This window comes from Vanellus vanellus (genome assembly GCF_965231255.1).
Source record: "Vanellus vanellus genome assembly, chromosome: 2".
Taxonomy (NCBI): Eukaryota; Metazoa; Chordata; class Aves; order Charadriiformes; family Charadriidae; genus Vanellus; species Vanellus vanellus.
Window position 1 is genome coordinate 1,607,836 of NC_138906.1, and position 17,024 is coordinate 1,624,859.

At 49.7% G+C, this 17,024-nt stretch overlaps 1 protein-coding gene across 1 annotated transcript in view; it reads left to right on the top strand.

Moving 5' to 3' along the window:
* The window catches only part of SETD2 (SET domain containing 2, histone lysine methyltransferase), a gene marked incomplete at its 5' end in the record, with an annotated part of 67,385 nt that overhangs the window by 14,836 nt on the left and 35,525 nt on the right, over positions 1 to 17,024 (top strand). The window contains 7 exons of the mRNA XM_082499646.1: positions 4,351 to 4,474; positions 5,746 to 5,823; positions 6,143 to 6,240; positions 8,082 to 8,208; positions 10,790 to 10,924; positions 11,585 to 11,713; positions 15,635 to 16,279. Coding sequence (XP_082355772.1) covers positions 4,351 to 4,474; positions 5,746 to 5,823; positions 6,143 to 6,240; positions 8,082 to 8,208; positions 10,790 to 10,924; positions 11,585 to 11,713; positions 15,635 to 16,279 — 1,336 coding nt within the window. The remainder of the gene's footprint in view (positions 1 to 4,350; positions 4,475 to 5,745; positions 5,824 to 6,142; positions 6,241 to 8,081; positions 8,209 to 10,789; positions 10,925 to 11,584; positions 11,714 to 15,634; positions 16,280 to 17,024) is intronic.

Sequence of the window (17,024 nt, forward strand, 5' to 3'; positions counted from 1 at the left end):
AGGTTAGGGGCGGACCTGCTGGGAAGTAGCTCTGAGGAGAAGGATCTGGGGGTCGTGGTAGACAGTAAATTATCCATGTGCCAGCAATGTGCCCTTGTCGCCAAAAAGGCCAATGGAATCCTGGGCTGCATAGGGAAGAGTGTGGCCAGTAGGTCGAGGGAGGTCATTCTCCCCCTCTACTCTGCACTGGTGAGGCCACAACTGGAATACTGTGTCCAGTTTTGGGCTCCCCAGTTCAAGAGGGACAGGGAACTGCTGGAGCGAGTCCAGCGAAGGGCAACTAAGATGATGAAGGGATTGGAGCATCTCCCGTATGAGGAAAGGCTGAGGGCACTGGGACTCTTTAGCCTGGAGAAGAGAAGGCTGAGGGGAGACCTTATTATGGCGTACAAGTATCTAAAGGGTGGGCTGAAGGAGGATGGAGCCAGGCTCTTTTCAGTGGTTCCAAGTGACAGGACAAGGGGCAATGGGCACAAGGTAGAACACAGGAAGTTCCGTTCAAATACACGGAAACAGTTCTTTACGGTGAGGGTGACAGAGCACTGGCACAGGCTGCCCAGGGAGGTTGTGGAGTCCCCTTCCCTGGAGATTTTCAAGACCCACCTGGATGCAGTCCTGAGTAATGTGCTCTGGGCAATCCTGCTTTGGCAGGGGAGTGGGGCTGGGTGATCTCTAGAGGTCCCTTCCATCTCTGATGATTCTGTGATTCTGTGAAAAAGTGACCGTGGCTGGGAAGAAGAATAGTGCCGGGGTACATTTTGCTCTACAGGTGTGTGTGCAAGGAGCAGGTCTGAGATGGGAACGCCTTCTCACCAGCCAGGGCAGGTCAAGGGTTTGCCTTCTGCCTCGCCGAGACGGCGCTTTCTCATACTCCCGGTAGTAAAAAAAGCCTTAAGCGAGGCTGTGGGAGAAGAGAGAGGAGCGAGGCCATTCAAAGACCTGCCTGGGGGCTCGTCCCACTCTTCCCCAAGGTGCAGTGGGGAGGAGTGGGACGAACAGGAGGCAAAGACGGGGTTTGCTGGGAGAAGGAAGCAAGGCAGGAGGTGTCTCCAGGTGAACTGCCACGCTCCTACGGCTAGCAAAGACCTGGGTGGATTTTTCTCCCCTATGTTCAGACCTCACCCTTTGTGTGGTCTGTGTGGGTCGTGTGGGTGTGGGGTCTCCTCAGCAGAAGTTGGTTGTGCGGCTCTGCGGATGAACAACAGACTCTGTAGAAGAAATTGCTGGAGCGTCTTGCGGTGGGGAAGCGGTGCTGTGCGCTCAGAGTTTCGCCAGGCTCTGATTTCCATCTCAAAAGGCTGTGGGATGGGCATGGTGAGTCTGTTCGGCCTCAAGCGCTCCAGAGACTCTGCTTCAAGACAATCTGCCTAAAACTTCACTGTGCAAAGATTTTCTGTGACTCTGGATATTTTAGTGAGTTTCCGTGGAAACTCTGATTTCTTCTTTTTTCATCTGTTGAAGACAAAGAGCACTGAGGAATCCAGCAATGATTCTGACACTTAAGCAAGCTATAGGTCTTACAGCAGAATTTTTTACTGCTATATCGAATATCTGAGATGAATTCACAGGAAGATGCGGGGAAGAGTTTTGATTGCTTTAGAGAGGTATGCCAAGTTATCTAAAATGCAGTGAAAACAAATCTGCACTTTCAACCCAATATGTTTAACCGAGAGCGCCTTCACACTGTGTTTATGTAAAAGATAACAGCGTTAAGTGGTTGTTAAAACGAGCGAGTGCTCTCCATCACTGTTCTGTTGCACAGCAACTGTATCGAAGAAGAGTGTGACGATCCTGGCATTTTCTGGTTCCCAATTTTCCAGATTTCATAGAATCACAGAATGATTGGAGTTGAAAGGGACCTTGAAGATCATCCAGTTCCACCCCCTGCCCTGGGCAGGGACACCTCCCCCCAGCCCAGGGTGCTCCCAGCCCCGTCCAACCCGGCCTTGACCACCTCCAGGGATGGGGCAGCCACAGCTTCTCGGGGCAACCTGCACCGGGGGCTCACCGCCCTCAGAGTGAAAAATTTCTTCCTCATATCTCATCTAAATCTCCCCTCTTCCAGTTGGAAGCCATTCCCCCTCCTCCTATCACTCCATGCCCTTGGAAAAAGTCCCTCCCCAGCTCTCCTGGAGCCATTTTAGGCACTGGAAGGGGCTCTGAAGTCTCCCCGGAGCCTTCTCTTCTCCAGGCTGAACCCCCCCACCTCTCCCAGCCTGTCCTCCCAGCAGAGGGGCTCCAGCCCTCCCAGCATCTCCGGGGCCTCCCCTGGCCCCGCTCCACCAGCTCCGTGTCTCTCCTGCGCTGAGGCCCCCGAGCTGGAGGCAGCACTGCGGGGGGGTCTCCCCAGAGCAGAGCAGAGCACAGCAGAGGGGCACAATCCCCCCCCTCGCCCTGCTGGCCACGCTGTGGGGGATGCAGCCCGGGATGCTGGGGGGTTGCTGGGCTGTGATCGCACATTGCTGTCTCACGGACAGCTTTCCCCCCCCGGCACCCCCAAGTCCTTCTCGGCAGGGCTGCTCTCCATCCCTCCATGCCCCGCCTGGATGGACACCAGGGGTTGCCCCAACCCGGGTGCAGGACAGTGCGCTTGGCCTCGTTGAATTTCATGGAGTCCCTAGCGCTGCTGGACCTGACCTTTGCGAGAGCAGCGTCCTGTTGTTTTTGGAATAACGCATGCCCAGGGAAGTGGTGGTGATGGGGAACAAAGCAGTGCTGCTGCCCCACAGAGAAATATCAGGTCCAGTTTTATTTTAAGTTTTAGGAATTGCTCTGGGAAGACGAGATCTGGAGGATGTAGTGAAGATAAGGCTGATAGTGAACAGCTCATCGTAGCAAGCGTCGTGTCAGCTAGGTGAGCTAGGATCAGGAACGTTGAGAAAGATGGGAAGGAGATAACTGTGTGAAGACCGCCTTGGGTAAGAGAGTAAATAAATCAACAAGAGCAGCAAAAGTGTCTACTGCGATTCAGAAGTGTCTACTGTGATTGGCCGGTGTGGGTCAAGAACTTTGGATATGGTTCCTCAATACTTGATCCGGCGACTTAAGCCTGAGGCTGGCTGGAAAATGGCTTTTGTTTCTGTGTGAGCTGTTCTGAAAAGCTGTCGTGTGGAGAGGGATTTGCAGACTGGCAGAACATTGCCGCCGAGCTAAAGCTTGTCTTGGGAGAAGACAACCTTCTCTTGGTAGTCAGCCCACCAGAAGACAGTCTGTGGACTGTCCCAAATCCAGCGAAGGGTGGAGAAGATGTACACCCAGAAGATGACCCATCCTACCTGATGTAGGTTTCTTCGAAGATATTTTGCCTCATCTCTCCTCGCTGTCCTGCCTCTGCGCCCCTGTTGCCTGGGCTTGGAGTTTTGTGGTCGGGACTTTGAGGGGAGCTAACCCAACTGAGCAGCAGGTTGTCAGAAGACCATTGCTGACACCCTCGTGTTGGTATCTGTGGGCTGGGGAGGCATCTAGGAGAAAGATACAGCTGAGTTAGGAGCTGAAGGAGCAGATTAGTGTATCAGAACCCTTTTTTGGGTGGACATGGAACTGGGGGAAGATGGGTATCGTTTGTACACGTGGGTTGGAAGGCCACCACGGTGCTGTGCGAGGGAAGGAAATGGGGGTGAGTGATACCTGCCCAGAACATTGAATGCTCGGTCCAGGCGGAGCTGGGCGGGAGCTTTCGCTTTCCTGGTCCTCTCCTGGTTAAGCACAAGGAAAGCGTTGAATGGTTCAGGGTGATGTTAAGCAAGGGAGAACTTAGGACGGATACCAAGAAAGCTGTTTCACAACGCGTCGTAGTGGACCGGAGGGTTTAAAGCCCGGCTGCGCTGCCGAAGGCAATCTGGGAGGTTTGTGTCTGAGCGTAGGGGTCACCAGTTGTTCTCTTCCATCTCTACTTAATTTCACCTTTCCTATGGCTAAAAAGGATATTTTACTGACCCTTCATTTCACCCAGCAGGCCAGGAAGGTGCAGACAGCCTTTCCCTTTCCATTGAGGAAACCCACCTGCCAGCGCCTTCTCTTAATACTCCTTATTTTCCTCTTCACGTCGCCCACGAGGTCTTGTTCTTTTACAGAATAAACCCCGCTCGAAGAGGAGCTTTATTCTCGCGTCTGGGTTTTTTGCTGTGATATACCTACCCATGTGATAGCGTAAAAAAAAAAATAAATTAATCAGAATTGCCTCAGATTAAGGCGTCTGATAATCGTAACTACGCCACCAGGAGGACCGGGCTGCCGGTGGTGTTCAGAGAGCCCATCTCGGCAGCGGTTATTTTCTGTTCCTCGGTGTTTCTTGCTTGCGGCTGAGCGGAGCGATGGTTTTTTGTTTTTTTTTCTCTCCCTCTTTTGCAGCAACACTTTTGTCTTGGAGTACTGCGGAGAAGTGTTGGATCACAAAGAATTCAAGGCTCGCGTGAAGGAATATGCCCGGAACAAGAACATTCACTATTATTTCATGGCCCTGAAGAACGACGAGGTAAGCGGCGGGATTGCTGGGCTCAGCCCTCGTTGCGTACAGCACCGACTCCCTGTGAACCCTCTAAGCAATGTCCCGAATCTGTTAGAAAAGTTTTCCTAAGGAGAGGAAACTTTGCCCGGCTTTGTGTTGTCATGCTTTACGTTTTGTTTTGTTTTTTTTTAACCCATTGCCCAGTTTCAACCTGGTGTAACGGAAGTCTGGTAGCGTAACTGCATCCCGGTGTCCTTGGAGAGGAGAAATTGTCCTCCCAAGGGAAAGGAGGGAGCGTGGTCTGTCCCCTCCACACGAGAAAACCTCTGTTGAAGAGAAACCACATCTCTGTCCCAACTCCAGGAAATGCTTCAACCCAAACTCAGTGTTCTTGGATGCCCGAGTAAACCAGTCTAGAAAACGGAGCAACAAACCGCGTTTCCTCACTTCGGTGCTCACAGAGCTACGTTAAATTGGGCCCCTTTTAGCTGGTGAAGTCCCTAAACGCAGGATTGCTGCCGTTTGAAATAGTTATATACCAGAAATTCTTAATTATTTCTCTTTGCTTCAGCTCCGTGGGACCGCGCAGCTGCGATGCGGCGCGCAGCCTTGCTCACCTTGGGCGCTGCGCCCTCCCCTGCTGAGAACAAAGTGTATAAATAGAAATCTAATATCGTCTTCTGCTTGTCTCATCTGTCAAGACTTTTTGGGTCTGGAGAGCTTTACAGTAAATGAGCTAAAAATACTCCCAAGTGCTTTTTTTTGTTGTTTTTTTTTCCCCTCTTTTTTTTTTTTTTTTTTCCTCCCTCAAAGTCAGCAATTTTTGTAGCTGCCGTGGGATTGTTACGTGATCACAAGGGGGCACAGGGGAGTGTTCCCAGGACGCAGTGATCCAGGAGACGACCTGTTTATTTGAGTACGCTGCGTGTGGCAGAGACGTTGGGCTTCCCCAGCCCTCGTGGTCATTGTACCGTGTGTCAGAGGGTCAGAAACCGATAGTAAAAATTCAGGATCCCCGCCCAAACTGAAGAACTCTGTATTAACCTGCAATGAAAACTAAGGACCGCGTACCAGTTGCTTAGCGCTCTTCATTTTTGGGGGGCACTTAATATCATTATCAAAGCCGTTCTCCAAATAAAGTTGACAGCTGGGGCAGGAAAGGGTGATGATTTCTGCACGGGTTGCGGTTATACGCGCGGTGTTTGTAGCCGTACTGCTTCGTATTTCTGCCTGGTGCAGAGAGAGGGAGGCCGTTTCCCTCTATTTGGTGCTTTTTTTTTTTTTTTTCTCTTTTTCAGATAATCGATGCTACCCAGAAAGGAAACTGCTCTCGTTTTATGAACCACAGCTGTGAACCAAACTGCGAGACACAAAAGGTAAACTGCTGGATCAAAGCCGCTGGCTTCTCGCTTCCACTGCCTTGCCACTTAGCGAGCTCAGGGTGAAAAGCGTTTTTTCCTTTATCTTTATGACTCTTTATTCTTGGATTGTTTGTTGTGGTTTTGTTTGTTTGTTGTAACTTCGTGAAATGGAACCGGCTACCTTTGAAACCGGCAAGTACCGCCGAGCCCGTTAGCATATTTTCAATTTATCAGTGATGCTGTTTGAAGGATTACTCTTACTAATTTAAAGCAAAAGCAGAGTCAAGCCCGGCTTTTGGTATAACTTGTCATCTTGGTTTTTTTCTTGCTTTAGTGGACTGTGAATGGGCAGCTCAGAGTTGGATTTTTCACCACCAAACTAGTCCCATCGGGCTCGGAGCTGACGTTTGATTACCAGTTCCAGAGATACGGGTACGTTTCGGCTTTTTCAGTTTAAGCTGCTGGAAATGGGGTTTTGTGAGTGTTGGTGCGATGAAAAAATCCTGCTCGGAGACAAACCACTGCAAAGCCTCGTCTGACAGACCGGTTGTAAACGAACTGGAATTTTACAATGTAAAAAGCTACCGGGATAAAGTTTCTTCCATTTCTGACACAAGAGATCGGGAGAGGAATTTCCCGTTGATTTAATGTGTCTTTTCCAATGTCGCTTTTTGTTCCGCTTCATATCGTCCCTCCCCAGTGGAAATTTCCCAGCTAATTATCTTGACTGTTTCTTTCCTCTGTCTAATTATTAATTACCCAAGCTCCAGGCTTCGCAATACTCTCGCGTAATGCCTCTTCTTCCCCACCCACCCCCGGTTTATGACTTTGCAAATACTTGCAGAGCTGTAAAACCCCGGCGGACGGCACGGTCCCTCTTCCTGCCCAAATCCAGAAGTGCAGATGTGCGAGCTCCGGCGTGGGCTCTAAACCTGAGCCTGATAGTTTTATGTTTTTATATTACTGCTTGTCCAGGTCTATGGCAAAATATTTCACTCTCTTTATTATGATGAGCACAAAATGCCGTCCAACAGGCTCGGAGCGATGTGTGTAATTATGAGATTAATTGTAGATCCATTTTATAATCCCTAGGTTTTTTACTGCATACAGTTGTTTAAGGAGCGTCTCTTCTTTTTCCTTTCGGATTCTGCCTTCTGCAACGCTGTGGCTCTTTCTATAAGCAGAAATGAGTTTTTGATCGTGTTATAAAATTGTGCTGAAGTCTCAGATGTTCCTGGTGCAAACTTAACCTCGGCCCGTCTGGTTGCTCTTGCGGAGAGGCCTGTTTGGTTTCTGGGCACGTGGAAATACCTCGAAAGCTGGGGAACGTCACGTAATATGCAGTCTGTACACCCAGAATTTTATTTTTATCTGTATATGGCTCAGTCAAAATTATTAGGGTTTCGTATTATGGCTCTGTTGGGGCCTCTCTGCTGGAGAATCATTTTGCTCTATCGGTTCATTTTGATATCTTGCATATTTGAGCTCAGTGAGTCTAATCTCGTCCCGCTGGAGTTTTCCAGCTCTGATCTCTCGGGCATCATTCCTGGGCTCAGGTTCTGCTTCCCAGAAGATCCTGCAGTTGAACTTCCCTGGTTTTTACTGCTGGTACTGGAGAACCGCATTCCTCCAGTGGATTATGCACATTTCCAAAAAAAAAAAAAAAAAAAAACCCTACCCATTCTCCCAAGCAATTTTGGCATGTCGTTTAAAATTTGTGGTATGTGAAGTGGAAAATACAGAGGCTTTGTAGAAATACTGCCTGAATATAAGAGAATTTATATGTCTTCTGCTCTTCATTGCTGTATATCTGTGCGAAAAACCGTCTTCCACCTGAGTTTTGCTACTTCCGTGAATCCTCAGCCCGTTCTTTATTCTGTTTTGAGCTATAAAGCGCAAGCCTTTTTTCCTAATGGGTATGGAATCCTGATTATGTATTCATTAGGAAAATGAATATATTGATTGCAGTGTGTGGTTAGGAGTTAGCAGATCCGACAGCCGAAACCTTTTCCTTTCTGGTTCTCGATTCTTGAACTTCAAAGAGCCTGGAAGCGAAGCAGGCTTTGGTTTCCAGCTGAGACAACATGGGATCACGGTAGCAATGTAAGAAATAAAGACTTTGAATTTTCAGTGCGGAGAAGTTCCCGTCCTTTTCTTCTGAGGGTGCAGAAGTAGCTTACTTCTTACCCTTACTTAAAAGTAAGGTAAAATAACTCGCTGGAGATGCGGCGGATGTGTTATTAAACTGCTCTGTTGCTTATGTCCACTGACAGCAAAGAGGCTCAGAAATGTTTCTGCGGCTCGGCCAACTGCCGGGGTTACCTGGGCGGAGAGAACCGGGTCAGCATCCGAGCCGCCGGAGGGAAAATGAAAAAGGAGCGCTCCCGTAAGAAGGACTCGGTGAGTCTGATTCTCCCTTGTAGGTGTGTTTTTATTTCTTTCCAAGAGTAGCAGCAACCAAGGGTTGACCCTGGGCTTGATCCTCTCTGTGGGAGTCTTCAGGTCACCTCTGTAGTCATCAATGACTCATAGTGACCTCAAAGTCCAGTCTTTTCCGTGGATCTGTTTATATCATTTTATTTCATATGGGCCCTCCACACTTGTGTTTTCTTAGAATCACAGAATGGTTTAGGTTAGAAGGGACCTTTAAAGGCCATCTAGTCCAACCCCCTGCCATGGGCAGGGACATCTTCAACCAGATCAGGTTACTCAGAGCCCTGTCCAACCTGGCCTGGAATGTTTCCAGGGATGGGGCATCTCCCACCTCTCTGGGCAACCTGGGCCAGGGTTTCGTAAAAAATTCTTTATTTCTAGTCTAAATCTTCCCTCTTTTAGTTTAAAGCCGTTACCCGTTCTTGGAGCTTTATTTAAACGTGTGTTTCCTTTCTCTGGGTAACTTAGCACAACGTCTCACCAGAGAGGGGCTTTCGGCGGTACGGTATCTGGTCATCAGTACTGCGTGCTACTGAAAAGCACGCTAAATTCTACGTGGTTTTAAAAATTTGGTTTGCGTTGCGCGATTTTTAAACGTCGGTGAAAGACGGGCAATACCGGCTTCACCGTTTAGGACGTTACCTGAAATTTGACAGCTGAAAGGGTGCAGATGTTTGCCAGCTCCGGGCTGGGATGTGAAATTTGAATCTCTCAATTGCTTTGGCTTAGAGGCAAGTCAGCTTCCAGCAGGAACTTGCGTGAACATGTGTCGTATTTGTGCCGACTTCGGTTACAGTTGTGTTTGCAGATGGACGTGAACGAAACATGTAACTTAAATCCAGACTTTTTTTTTTAGCCTTTTTATAGCTTTTTGTGCACGTAATCCTCCTCAAGGGGTTCTATGAACCTACTCCCCAAGTTGAGTCGCAGGGCTGGATTCCCGTGGTAGATGTAGGAACCTGCAGAGACGTCTGAGCAAAGCGGTGGGAAGGAGTTTCTCCTGGGTGCAGGCTGCTGCAAGAAACCGCGCGGGCTCTTTTTGTTCCCTACAAGACGTAATTGTTCTGTCCTTGAAGATATCAACCTCTAAGATATAAATCTTAAGATATAAAGATATAAATCTAAGATAGGATTTGTTACCTGCTCTTTTGGGAGAAGCTACCTTTTGAAAACGCCAGTTTCGTTTTTATTTACTGTATGGGAGAGTCAGGAGACCGAGAAATTACTTATAAGTCATTTACAAGCGGTTTTAAAACGCTAATTGGTGGCACTGAGCGGTAGGCTGAATTATGAACGTTGATATTTCGGTGTCCTCATGGAGAGGAATGCGCCTCTGGTAGTAAAGATTATAAATACCGGTGAAGAAGTAAAATCTATCTGCAATTAAAGATAAACACTTAGCGCGCAGCTGTTTTCCTACGTGAAAAGATAAACTTGCGACCGGCAGTATTTTGGTGCGCGCACCTGGCATTCCCTCCAGGCAGCGTTAGATGCGTATGTTTAAATCCTGCCATTCCTCGGGAGAGACGAATGGTGGAGTTGGGGGATTCCTGCCCTTCTCCGTGTGTTCCAGCCAGGAGTGCAACTGGCTGCCCTCTGTCCCCATTATAAACTGGTTGGAACAGCGCGGTCTTCTATGGGACCTGCTGGAGAGCAGCTCTGCGGAGAGGGACCCAGGAGTCCTGGTGGCCAACAGGATGCCCATGAGCCAGCAATGTGCCCTGGTGGCCAAGAAGGCCAACAGCATCCTGGGGGGCATCAAGCAGAGTGTGGCCAGCAGGTGGAGGGAGGTCATCCTCCCCCTCTGCTCTGCCCTGGGGAGGCCACATCTGGAGCACTGTGTCCAGTTCTGGGCTCCCCGGGTCAAGAAGGACAGGGAACTGCTGGAGAGGGTCCAGCAAAGGGCTACAGAGATGATGAGGGGACTGGAGCATCTCTCTGATGAGGAAAGGCTGAGGGACGTGGGGCTGTTCAGTCTGGAGAAGAGAAGACTGAGGGGGGATCTTCTCAACGCTCATAACTCCTTAAAGGGAGGGTGCCGGGGGGATGGGAACAGTCTTTTTCCAGTGGTGCCCAGTGACAGGACAAGAGGGAACGGGCACAAACTTGACCATAGGAAGTTCCATCTCAACCTGAGGAGGGACTTCTCTCCTGTGGGGGCGGCAGAGCACTGGCACAGCTGCCCAGAGAGGGGGGGGAGTCTCCCACTCTGGAGCCATTCCAAACCCACCTGGACGTGTCCTGTGCCACTGCTGGAGGTGCCCCTGCTCTGGCGGGGGGTGGGACTGGGGGAGCTCCAGAGGGCCCCTCCAACCCTCACCAGTCTGGGATTTTGTGATTTAAGGTCTAAACAAACCCCCATAATAGGTCAGATAAAAGAAACCCAACCATGTTGAGTGAAATGAAGGCCAGGCTTCTTATCCTCATGGGCACATTGCTCAGGAGAAGCTTCTGGCTCTCAAAGCCCGGGAACAGATTATCTCTGCCATCACGTCAGGTGGCATGAATTTAGCGTGACCTGAGAGTTGTTTTTCTTTGGCCGTGGTAGGTGGACGGGGAGCTGGAAGCGCTGCTGGAGAACGGAGAGGGTCTCTCTGATAAGAACCAAGTTCTCAGCTTATCCCGACTGATGGTTCGGATCGAAACGCTGGAGCAGAAGCTCACCTGCCTCAAACTCATCCAGGTGAGGAGGACTCAGCTGAAGGGGAGGAACCCGCGGACCCCTTGGAGCTCTCGTTAGAGCAAGAGGAGGAATGGGGGTGGGGTGTCTCGCCCTTGTGCCAGCATCCCAAGCGCCAGCCAGGCGGTTCTGCTTGGGTTCCGGATCCCATGGAATCTCCACCCTTTGCTTGTTTCCTATTTGGGGGAACTCGGCCTGGGGGGTGATGCAAAATGCCTATTTCTAGAAGCAAATAAATTCCTTGTACCTAGGGCTTTAGAGAGTAAACGAGTAGTTTGTCAGCTTAAAATAACTGTCTTATCTCCAAGATTATCCTGCGTTTTCACCTCTCCCTGATTGCAGATGAGTTGCGGTCAGTTTTCTCTGCAATCCATTCTCGTTAAGTTTTCTTCCCGTATCCAAGCTGTCCGCCAGGTAACGGTTATAACGGTTCTGCTGCCCGTGTTACTGCTCCGAACCCGGCAGTTACGGCCACTTAAATTACTCTAAACGTGTGCCGATCTTGGCAGGTGCCTACTTTTGGCTTCTGCGATGGGTTTGACAGGTCACGTAAGCCCAGTCGAGCGGTTCGCCACGTTAGCCTGCGGAAATCAAAGCTTTTTTTCTTTGCCTGTAAGTCTCTGACGGTTCTCGCCGACTCTCTCTAACTTTGGCTCAATCCAGAACACGCACTCGCAGTCCTGTCTGAAGTCCTTCCTGGAGTGTCACGGCTTATCCCTCCTCTGGATTTGGATGACGGAGCTGGGCGATGGGAGAGGGAGCACCGCTAACAACCTGAAGTTGCAGCTGGAGGTCGGTAATTCCCTCGGGTTTGGAGCTTTCCTAGCAGCGTGTGAATTACTCAGAAGTGTGATGATTTTCTTTTTCTTTTTTTTTTTTTTAAATATACATATTATATGCCAAGCGTTCCTGAAAACAAACTGCAGGTATCCTCAAAACTACAGCCTAAATCTTCTGCTTGAAGGGAAATCCTTAATATATGGAAAGAATTTGCTCTTGTGGTTTTTCTCAGATTTCTGAGTTGGTGACATGAGCCAGACTTAAGTAAAGATCGTTGCCGTTGCTGTTTATTCCCTACTGAACCGCACAGGGAATTTGAGGTATTGACGGTCTAAAGTGGAACTTGAGTATTTCTGTTTTCTATATGCACGTCAGCATTGCATGCAAAAAGACATCTGGAAGTTCCTTTATTAAAAGACGCTTCTGCAAGGAGCTGGTCCTGCATCTCGAGTAAGAAAGCAGAAGCCACGTGAGCTGTAGAGCTCAGGGCGCCTCTTCTGCTGCGCACCTCTCCTTTGTTTTTCATAGAATGGTTTACGTTGGAAGGGACCTTGAAGATCATCCGGTTCCACCCCCCTGCCTTGGGCAGGGACACCTCCCACCAGCCCAGGTTGCTCTAAGCCCTGTCCAACCTGGCCTTGAACACCTCCAGGGATGGGGCAGCCACAGCTTCTCAGGGCAACCTGCGCCAGGGGCTGACCACCCTCACAGGGAAAAATTTCTTCCTCATATCTCATCTAAATCTCCCCTCTTCCAGTTTGAAGCCATTCCCCCTCGTCCTATCACTCCATGCCCTTGGAAAAAGTCCCTCCCCAGCTCTCCTGGAGCCCCTTTAGGCACTGGAAGGGGCTCTGAGGTCTCCGCGGAGCCTTCTCTTCTCCAGGCTGAACCCCCTCAACTCTCCCAGCCTGTCCTCCCAGCAGAGGGGCTCCAGCCCTCCCAGCATCTTTGTGGCCCTCCTCTGGACCCGCTCCAATAGGTCCTTGTGTTTCCTATGTCAGGGGCTCCAGAGTGGACGCACTACTCCAGGTGAGGTCTTTTTCAGGAGCAGTGACAAATCCTGCCCAACCCTGCTTCCTTAGCTCAGCAAGGTTTTTTTTTTCCAAGCTGATACTTAGCATTTTGGAATGAGCCGTGTCCTTCTCGTGCCTTTCTCCTCTTTAATGCTGTGGTTCAGGTGTTCCCTCTGAGGAACGGGTGCTGTTGGTATCAGAAGATGAAGAACTGCCTACGTGTGCTATTGTGAGCCATCAGCTCTTGGCGTGGGATGAGATTTTTGGTACCCAGCTCGATATCAGGCCTAGTAAGATGTCTTCTGTGCTTCTCTCAAAGCGGCTCTGCTGCTGGTGGCAAGAGGGACAGCAGATCTGTCCGCTCTGCAGCGTGTCATGGAATCATAGAATGGTTTAGGGTTGGAAAGGACCTTGAAGATCATCGAGTTCCAACCCCCCTGCCATAGGCAGGGACACCTCCCACCAGACCAGGTTGCCCAAGGCCACATCCACCCTGGCCTTGAACACCTCCAGGGGTAGGACCTCAACAACCTCTCTGGGCAACCTGTGCCAGTGCCTCACCACCCTCAAAGTGAAAAACTTCTTCCTAATGTTCAATCTGAACCTGCCCTCTTCCAGTTTAAAGCCATTCCCCCTCGTCCTATCACTCCATGCCCCAGTAAAAAGTCCTTCCCCAGCTCTCCTTTGTCCTACAGGAAGACCACCGTTTCCACCGCCTCGTTCTCATCCGTCCTTACTCAAAAGTTTTGGCTGTAAATACCTGAAAAACTCGAGGGCTGTTGGGTCAGAGCTCTTTGATGTTGCGTTAGAGCTTGCTGACTTGTAGGGTTTGAGTAGACCTACCCATACTTCCTCAGCCTCGTGCTGTGTGGAGCGGGCTGTTGCTGATGAGCGTGCGTGCGTGCGTTGCGTGCAAGGCGTGGATTCGGCGGGTGCCTACAGTTTTCTCTCCTGCTGATGTGATGTGGCTTTTCAGTACTTTTAGCCGAAGCAGAAGTGCTTGACAGGTGCCGAGTCACTCTTCCTCTCGCTGCGCTGCGTCACCCCCGTGTTGCTGTACGGGGAGACGCTGCTCACGAGGCTGCAGAAACATCTTTTGGGACCGAATCTAAAGGGACTGAGTTAATCTGTTGTAGTGACTGCTCTTAGGAGGGAGGTGAGCTATTCCCCTTTGGGACTGCGGTATTTTCTTCTTTGGGGTAGGTAGGATCCATCCCACTTTATACATCTTGAAGCCGGTGCTCCGAGGGAGTCTCAAGTCTGGATTTTTGTACACGCAGCACCTACGCTCCTTGCTCCCACCTGACTTTCAGGTGCTATGGCATGGCAGAGCTGCTAGGTAGCTCACCTCCAACTCATCTTTGACCTCTGGCTTTGGAGAAATCAATAGTCCGGTTAAGATTAGACTCTGTTTTTCCCCTGGAATAGATTCAGCTACTCAGCATCGTTGATCTCAAACTCAGAGCTGCTCCTCCGAGCTTTTAGAGGGAAACCGAATGGATGCTGTAGCAGTGGTTTCGTCTCCACTCTCCGTGCATCTGGTCACAACACACTCAGCTTTGGTGGGGTTTTGTGGATTGGATCTATTCTTTTAAAATCCAGGTAATTCTTTACTGAGTTACAAGTGGGGCTTGAGACAGGGGCCAGAGCATACTTTGCTCTTTTTTGTCCCCCCCCTTTTTTTTAAGAAAACTGTCATTCTTTTAAGAGAAATGGGCTTTTGGCCATCAGATGCCCATGGCCGAAATTAGCGGAATACCATCAACCATCTTCTGTCTTTCACTCCTGGAGGGCTGGTTTTGAAAGTGAACAAGTTGAAAAGTCCTGCAGAAGGGCTGACTCTCTTTTGCTTCAAAAATGAGGATTTGAGGTCTGATCTTGGGAGAGAAGTCGCTGAAGTCTCTTGCTGGATCCTGGAAAGGTTGTGCATTTAACGTCTGGTGCTTCTTTCTCTGCCCGTGATCCCTGTTCCCACTGACAGGTTTTGTTTAAGGATTTTGAAGATCTTCTCGATAACTCGTTTCTCATCTCGGACTTGGGACACGACCCTCTTGAGGCCAAGCTTTTTGGCTGGTCTCCAGGGGGAAAGCATCATAGCATGAGCTGTGCTGTGGTCTCTGGCACCGTGTTGGCTTCATCACCTGGTGCCTCTGGGTGTTTCCCGGTGTCTAAAGGAGGATACCTGTTCCTGGCACCGCCTTGGATGCTGGAAGCGTGTTGTGGGACTGGGAGCGCAGGTGCTAGTGGCGGCCTCGTTTTCCAGTGGGATTAAATGGTTTTATTTTTTTAATTTTATTTTTTTTTGGCTGGAAGTGCCATCAGTGTCAGAGATGCTCACCTTGTCTTGTGGTTTGGAGCTCCCCAGTTGTCCATATCTCTTTGTGCTTCAGGTTTAGCTCCATAAGCAGCGGACTGCTGATGCTGGTAATGCTCCAGCTTCTGCTGCAGCACACGGCGCCTCTGTCAAGCGAGGAAAAAGCTTTCCCAGTATTAGTTTGCAAACTTTTTTGGGTCAGTCTCTTCTGTTGTGACTGCTGATACATCTTGACATTCCTGATCAGGTTTTCTTTCATGTAACATACCTATCTGCTCTGTTGTTGTAATGATTGTCCTAGGAAGGCGTATGGCCAGCCATAAGCATCTGAGCTCTTTGAAATCAGTTAAATTGCAACTAATTGCTCAATTAGTTTAATTGCTAAATACTTATGCTCACTGCGCTCATGCTTTGTTTGCTCTCAGCAGAAGTTCACTGCTGCAGTTCAGCCTTGAGAAGGGACGCCGCTATCCCTCACCCATGACCTGTCACCATCGTCTCGATATTTCAGAGTTACCTCTTGTTGAGAAGAGGAAATTGTTCCAGGTTGGAGATGGCTTTACATTCTGATGGCTCTAACGATGTCATTTTTGTCTTTGTGATTAGATTATGAAGACACTGGAGCTCCTGCCTATACCTACCAAGAACATGCTGGAGGAGAGCAAAGTGCTTCCCATTATTCAGCGCTGGGCTCAGACCAAGACTGCTGTCCCGCAGCTCAGCGAAGGGGACGGCTACTCCAGCGAGAACACCTCGCGGGCTCACACGCCGCTCAACACCCCAGATCTTTCCACCAAGCAGAGCGCAGAAGGTGACACGGACACCCCTAAGAAGCTGGTGTTTCGAAGGCTGAAAATCATAAGTGAAAACAGCATGGACAGTGCCATCTCGGATACGACCAGTGAGCTGGAAGGGAAGGAGGGCAAAGAGGACCTGGACCAGCTGGAGGGTGCCCCGATGGAGGTGTCGGAGGAGCAGCAGCAGCAGCAGCAGGAGATCAAAGCTGCTGTTGATGTGCCGGTGGAGAGCAGCAAACCTCCAGCTGCGGAGCTGGAGGCTGAGCCTGAAGCGGAGGTCAAAGAGAGCAACAGCGCGAAGCTGGAAGAGCCCATTACGATGGAAACGCCATCTCAAGACGAAGAGGAAGGCGTATCCGATGTTGAGAGCGAGAGAAGCCAAGAACAAACGGACAAAATTGTGGACGTGAGCGATTTGGCTACCAGGCTGCTCGACAGCTGGAAGGAGCTGAAGGTAAGAGGCATCTGCAGCTACACCGCCTCTGCTTTTGCTAAGGAAAATGCAGAGTTGTTTATGGTTCAGTACAAACAGGGCCAAGTTATTGTCCTGTTGGTAAATGTTTGACACCTAAGATTGTCTTTTCTATGCAAAAGGCCTTCTCCATGTGCTTTCTATATATCTGCTTTCGTTGCAAACTGCCCTGTACGTGACTTACAGTAGATTTCCAGGCGGTGGTGCGTTGCACACTGAAAACAGCAGATAATTCAGTTTGGGCACCGCAAAGACACCTTAATCATCTGGTTATTTTTTAGGCTGTTCAGGGGGAGGGCAACTCTAAGGGGTTGAGATTCCCTTCTCAGCCGATGAGAGAAGAGAGGCTAGCGACAGCGCCACGGGCATTTTTGCTTGAAGTGGCCCAGTATCCGTCAATGCTGAGACAAATTGATGGACCATCTACTCCTAAATTCAGTTGTCACGTTGTCGGTGTTTCCCATCCTGTTAACATCTGCTTTTCATCTGCAACGTATAGAGCCTCCAGAAACCGGTCTGTTGGCCATATCTCATTCTCTCGATAGTAGTAGTTCTGTGTTAACCTCTGGGTGTTTGCAGTTGGTGTTCAGATCAGGTAAACACTCAGATTTGTGGGTGTTATTTGAGCCTTTAAAGACCGCTAGAGTTTGCAGCTGCTCACGGTTTCGCTCCCATCAAGGTCTTCCTCATTAGATAAGCTCTTTGAGAGAAGGGTTTGGTGGCTGCA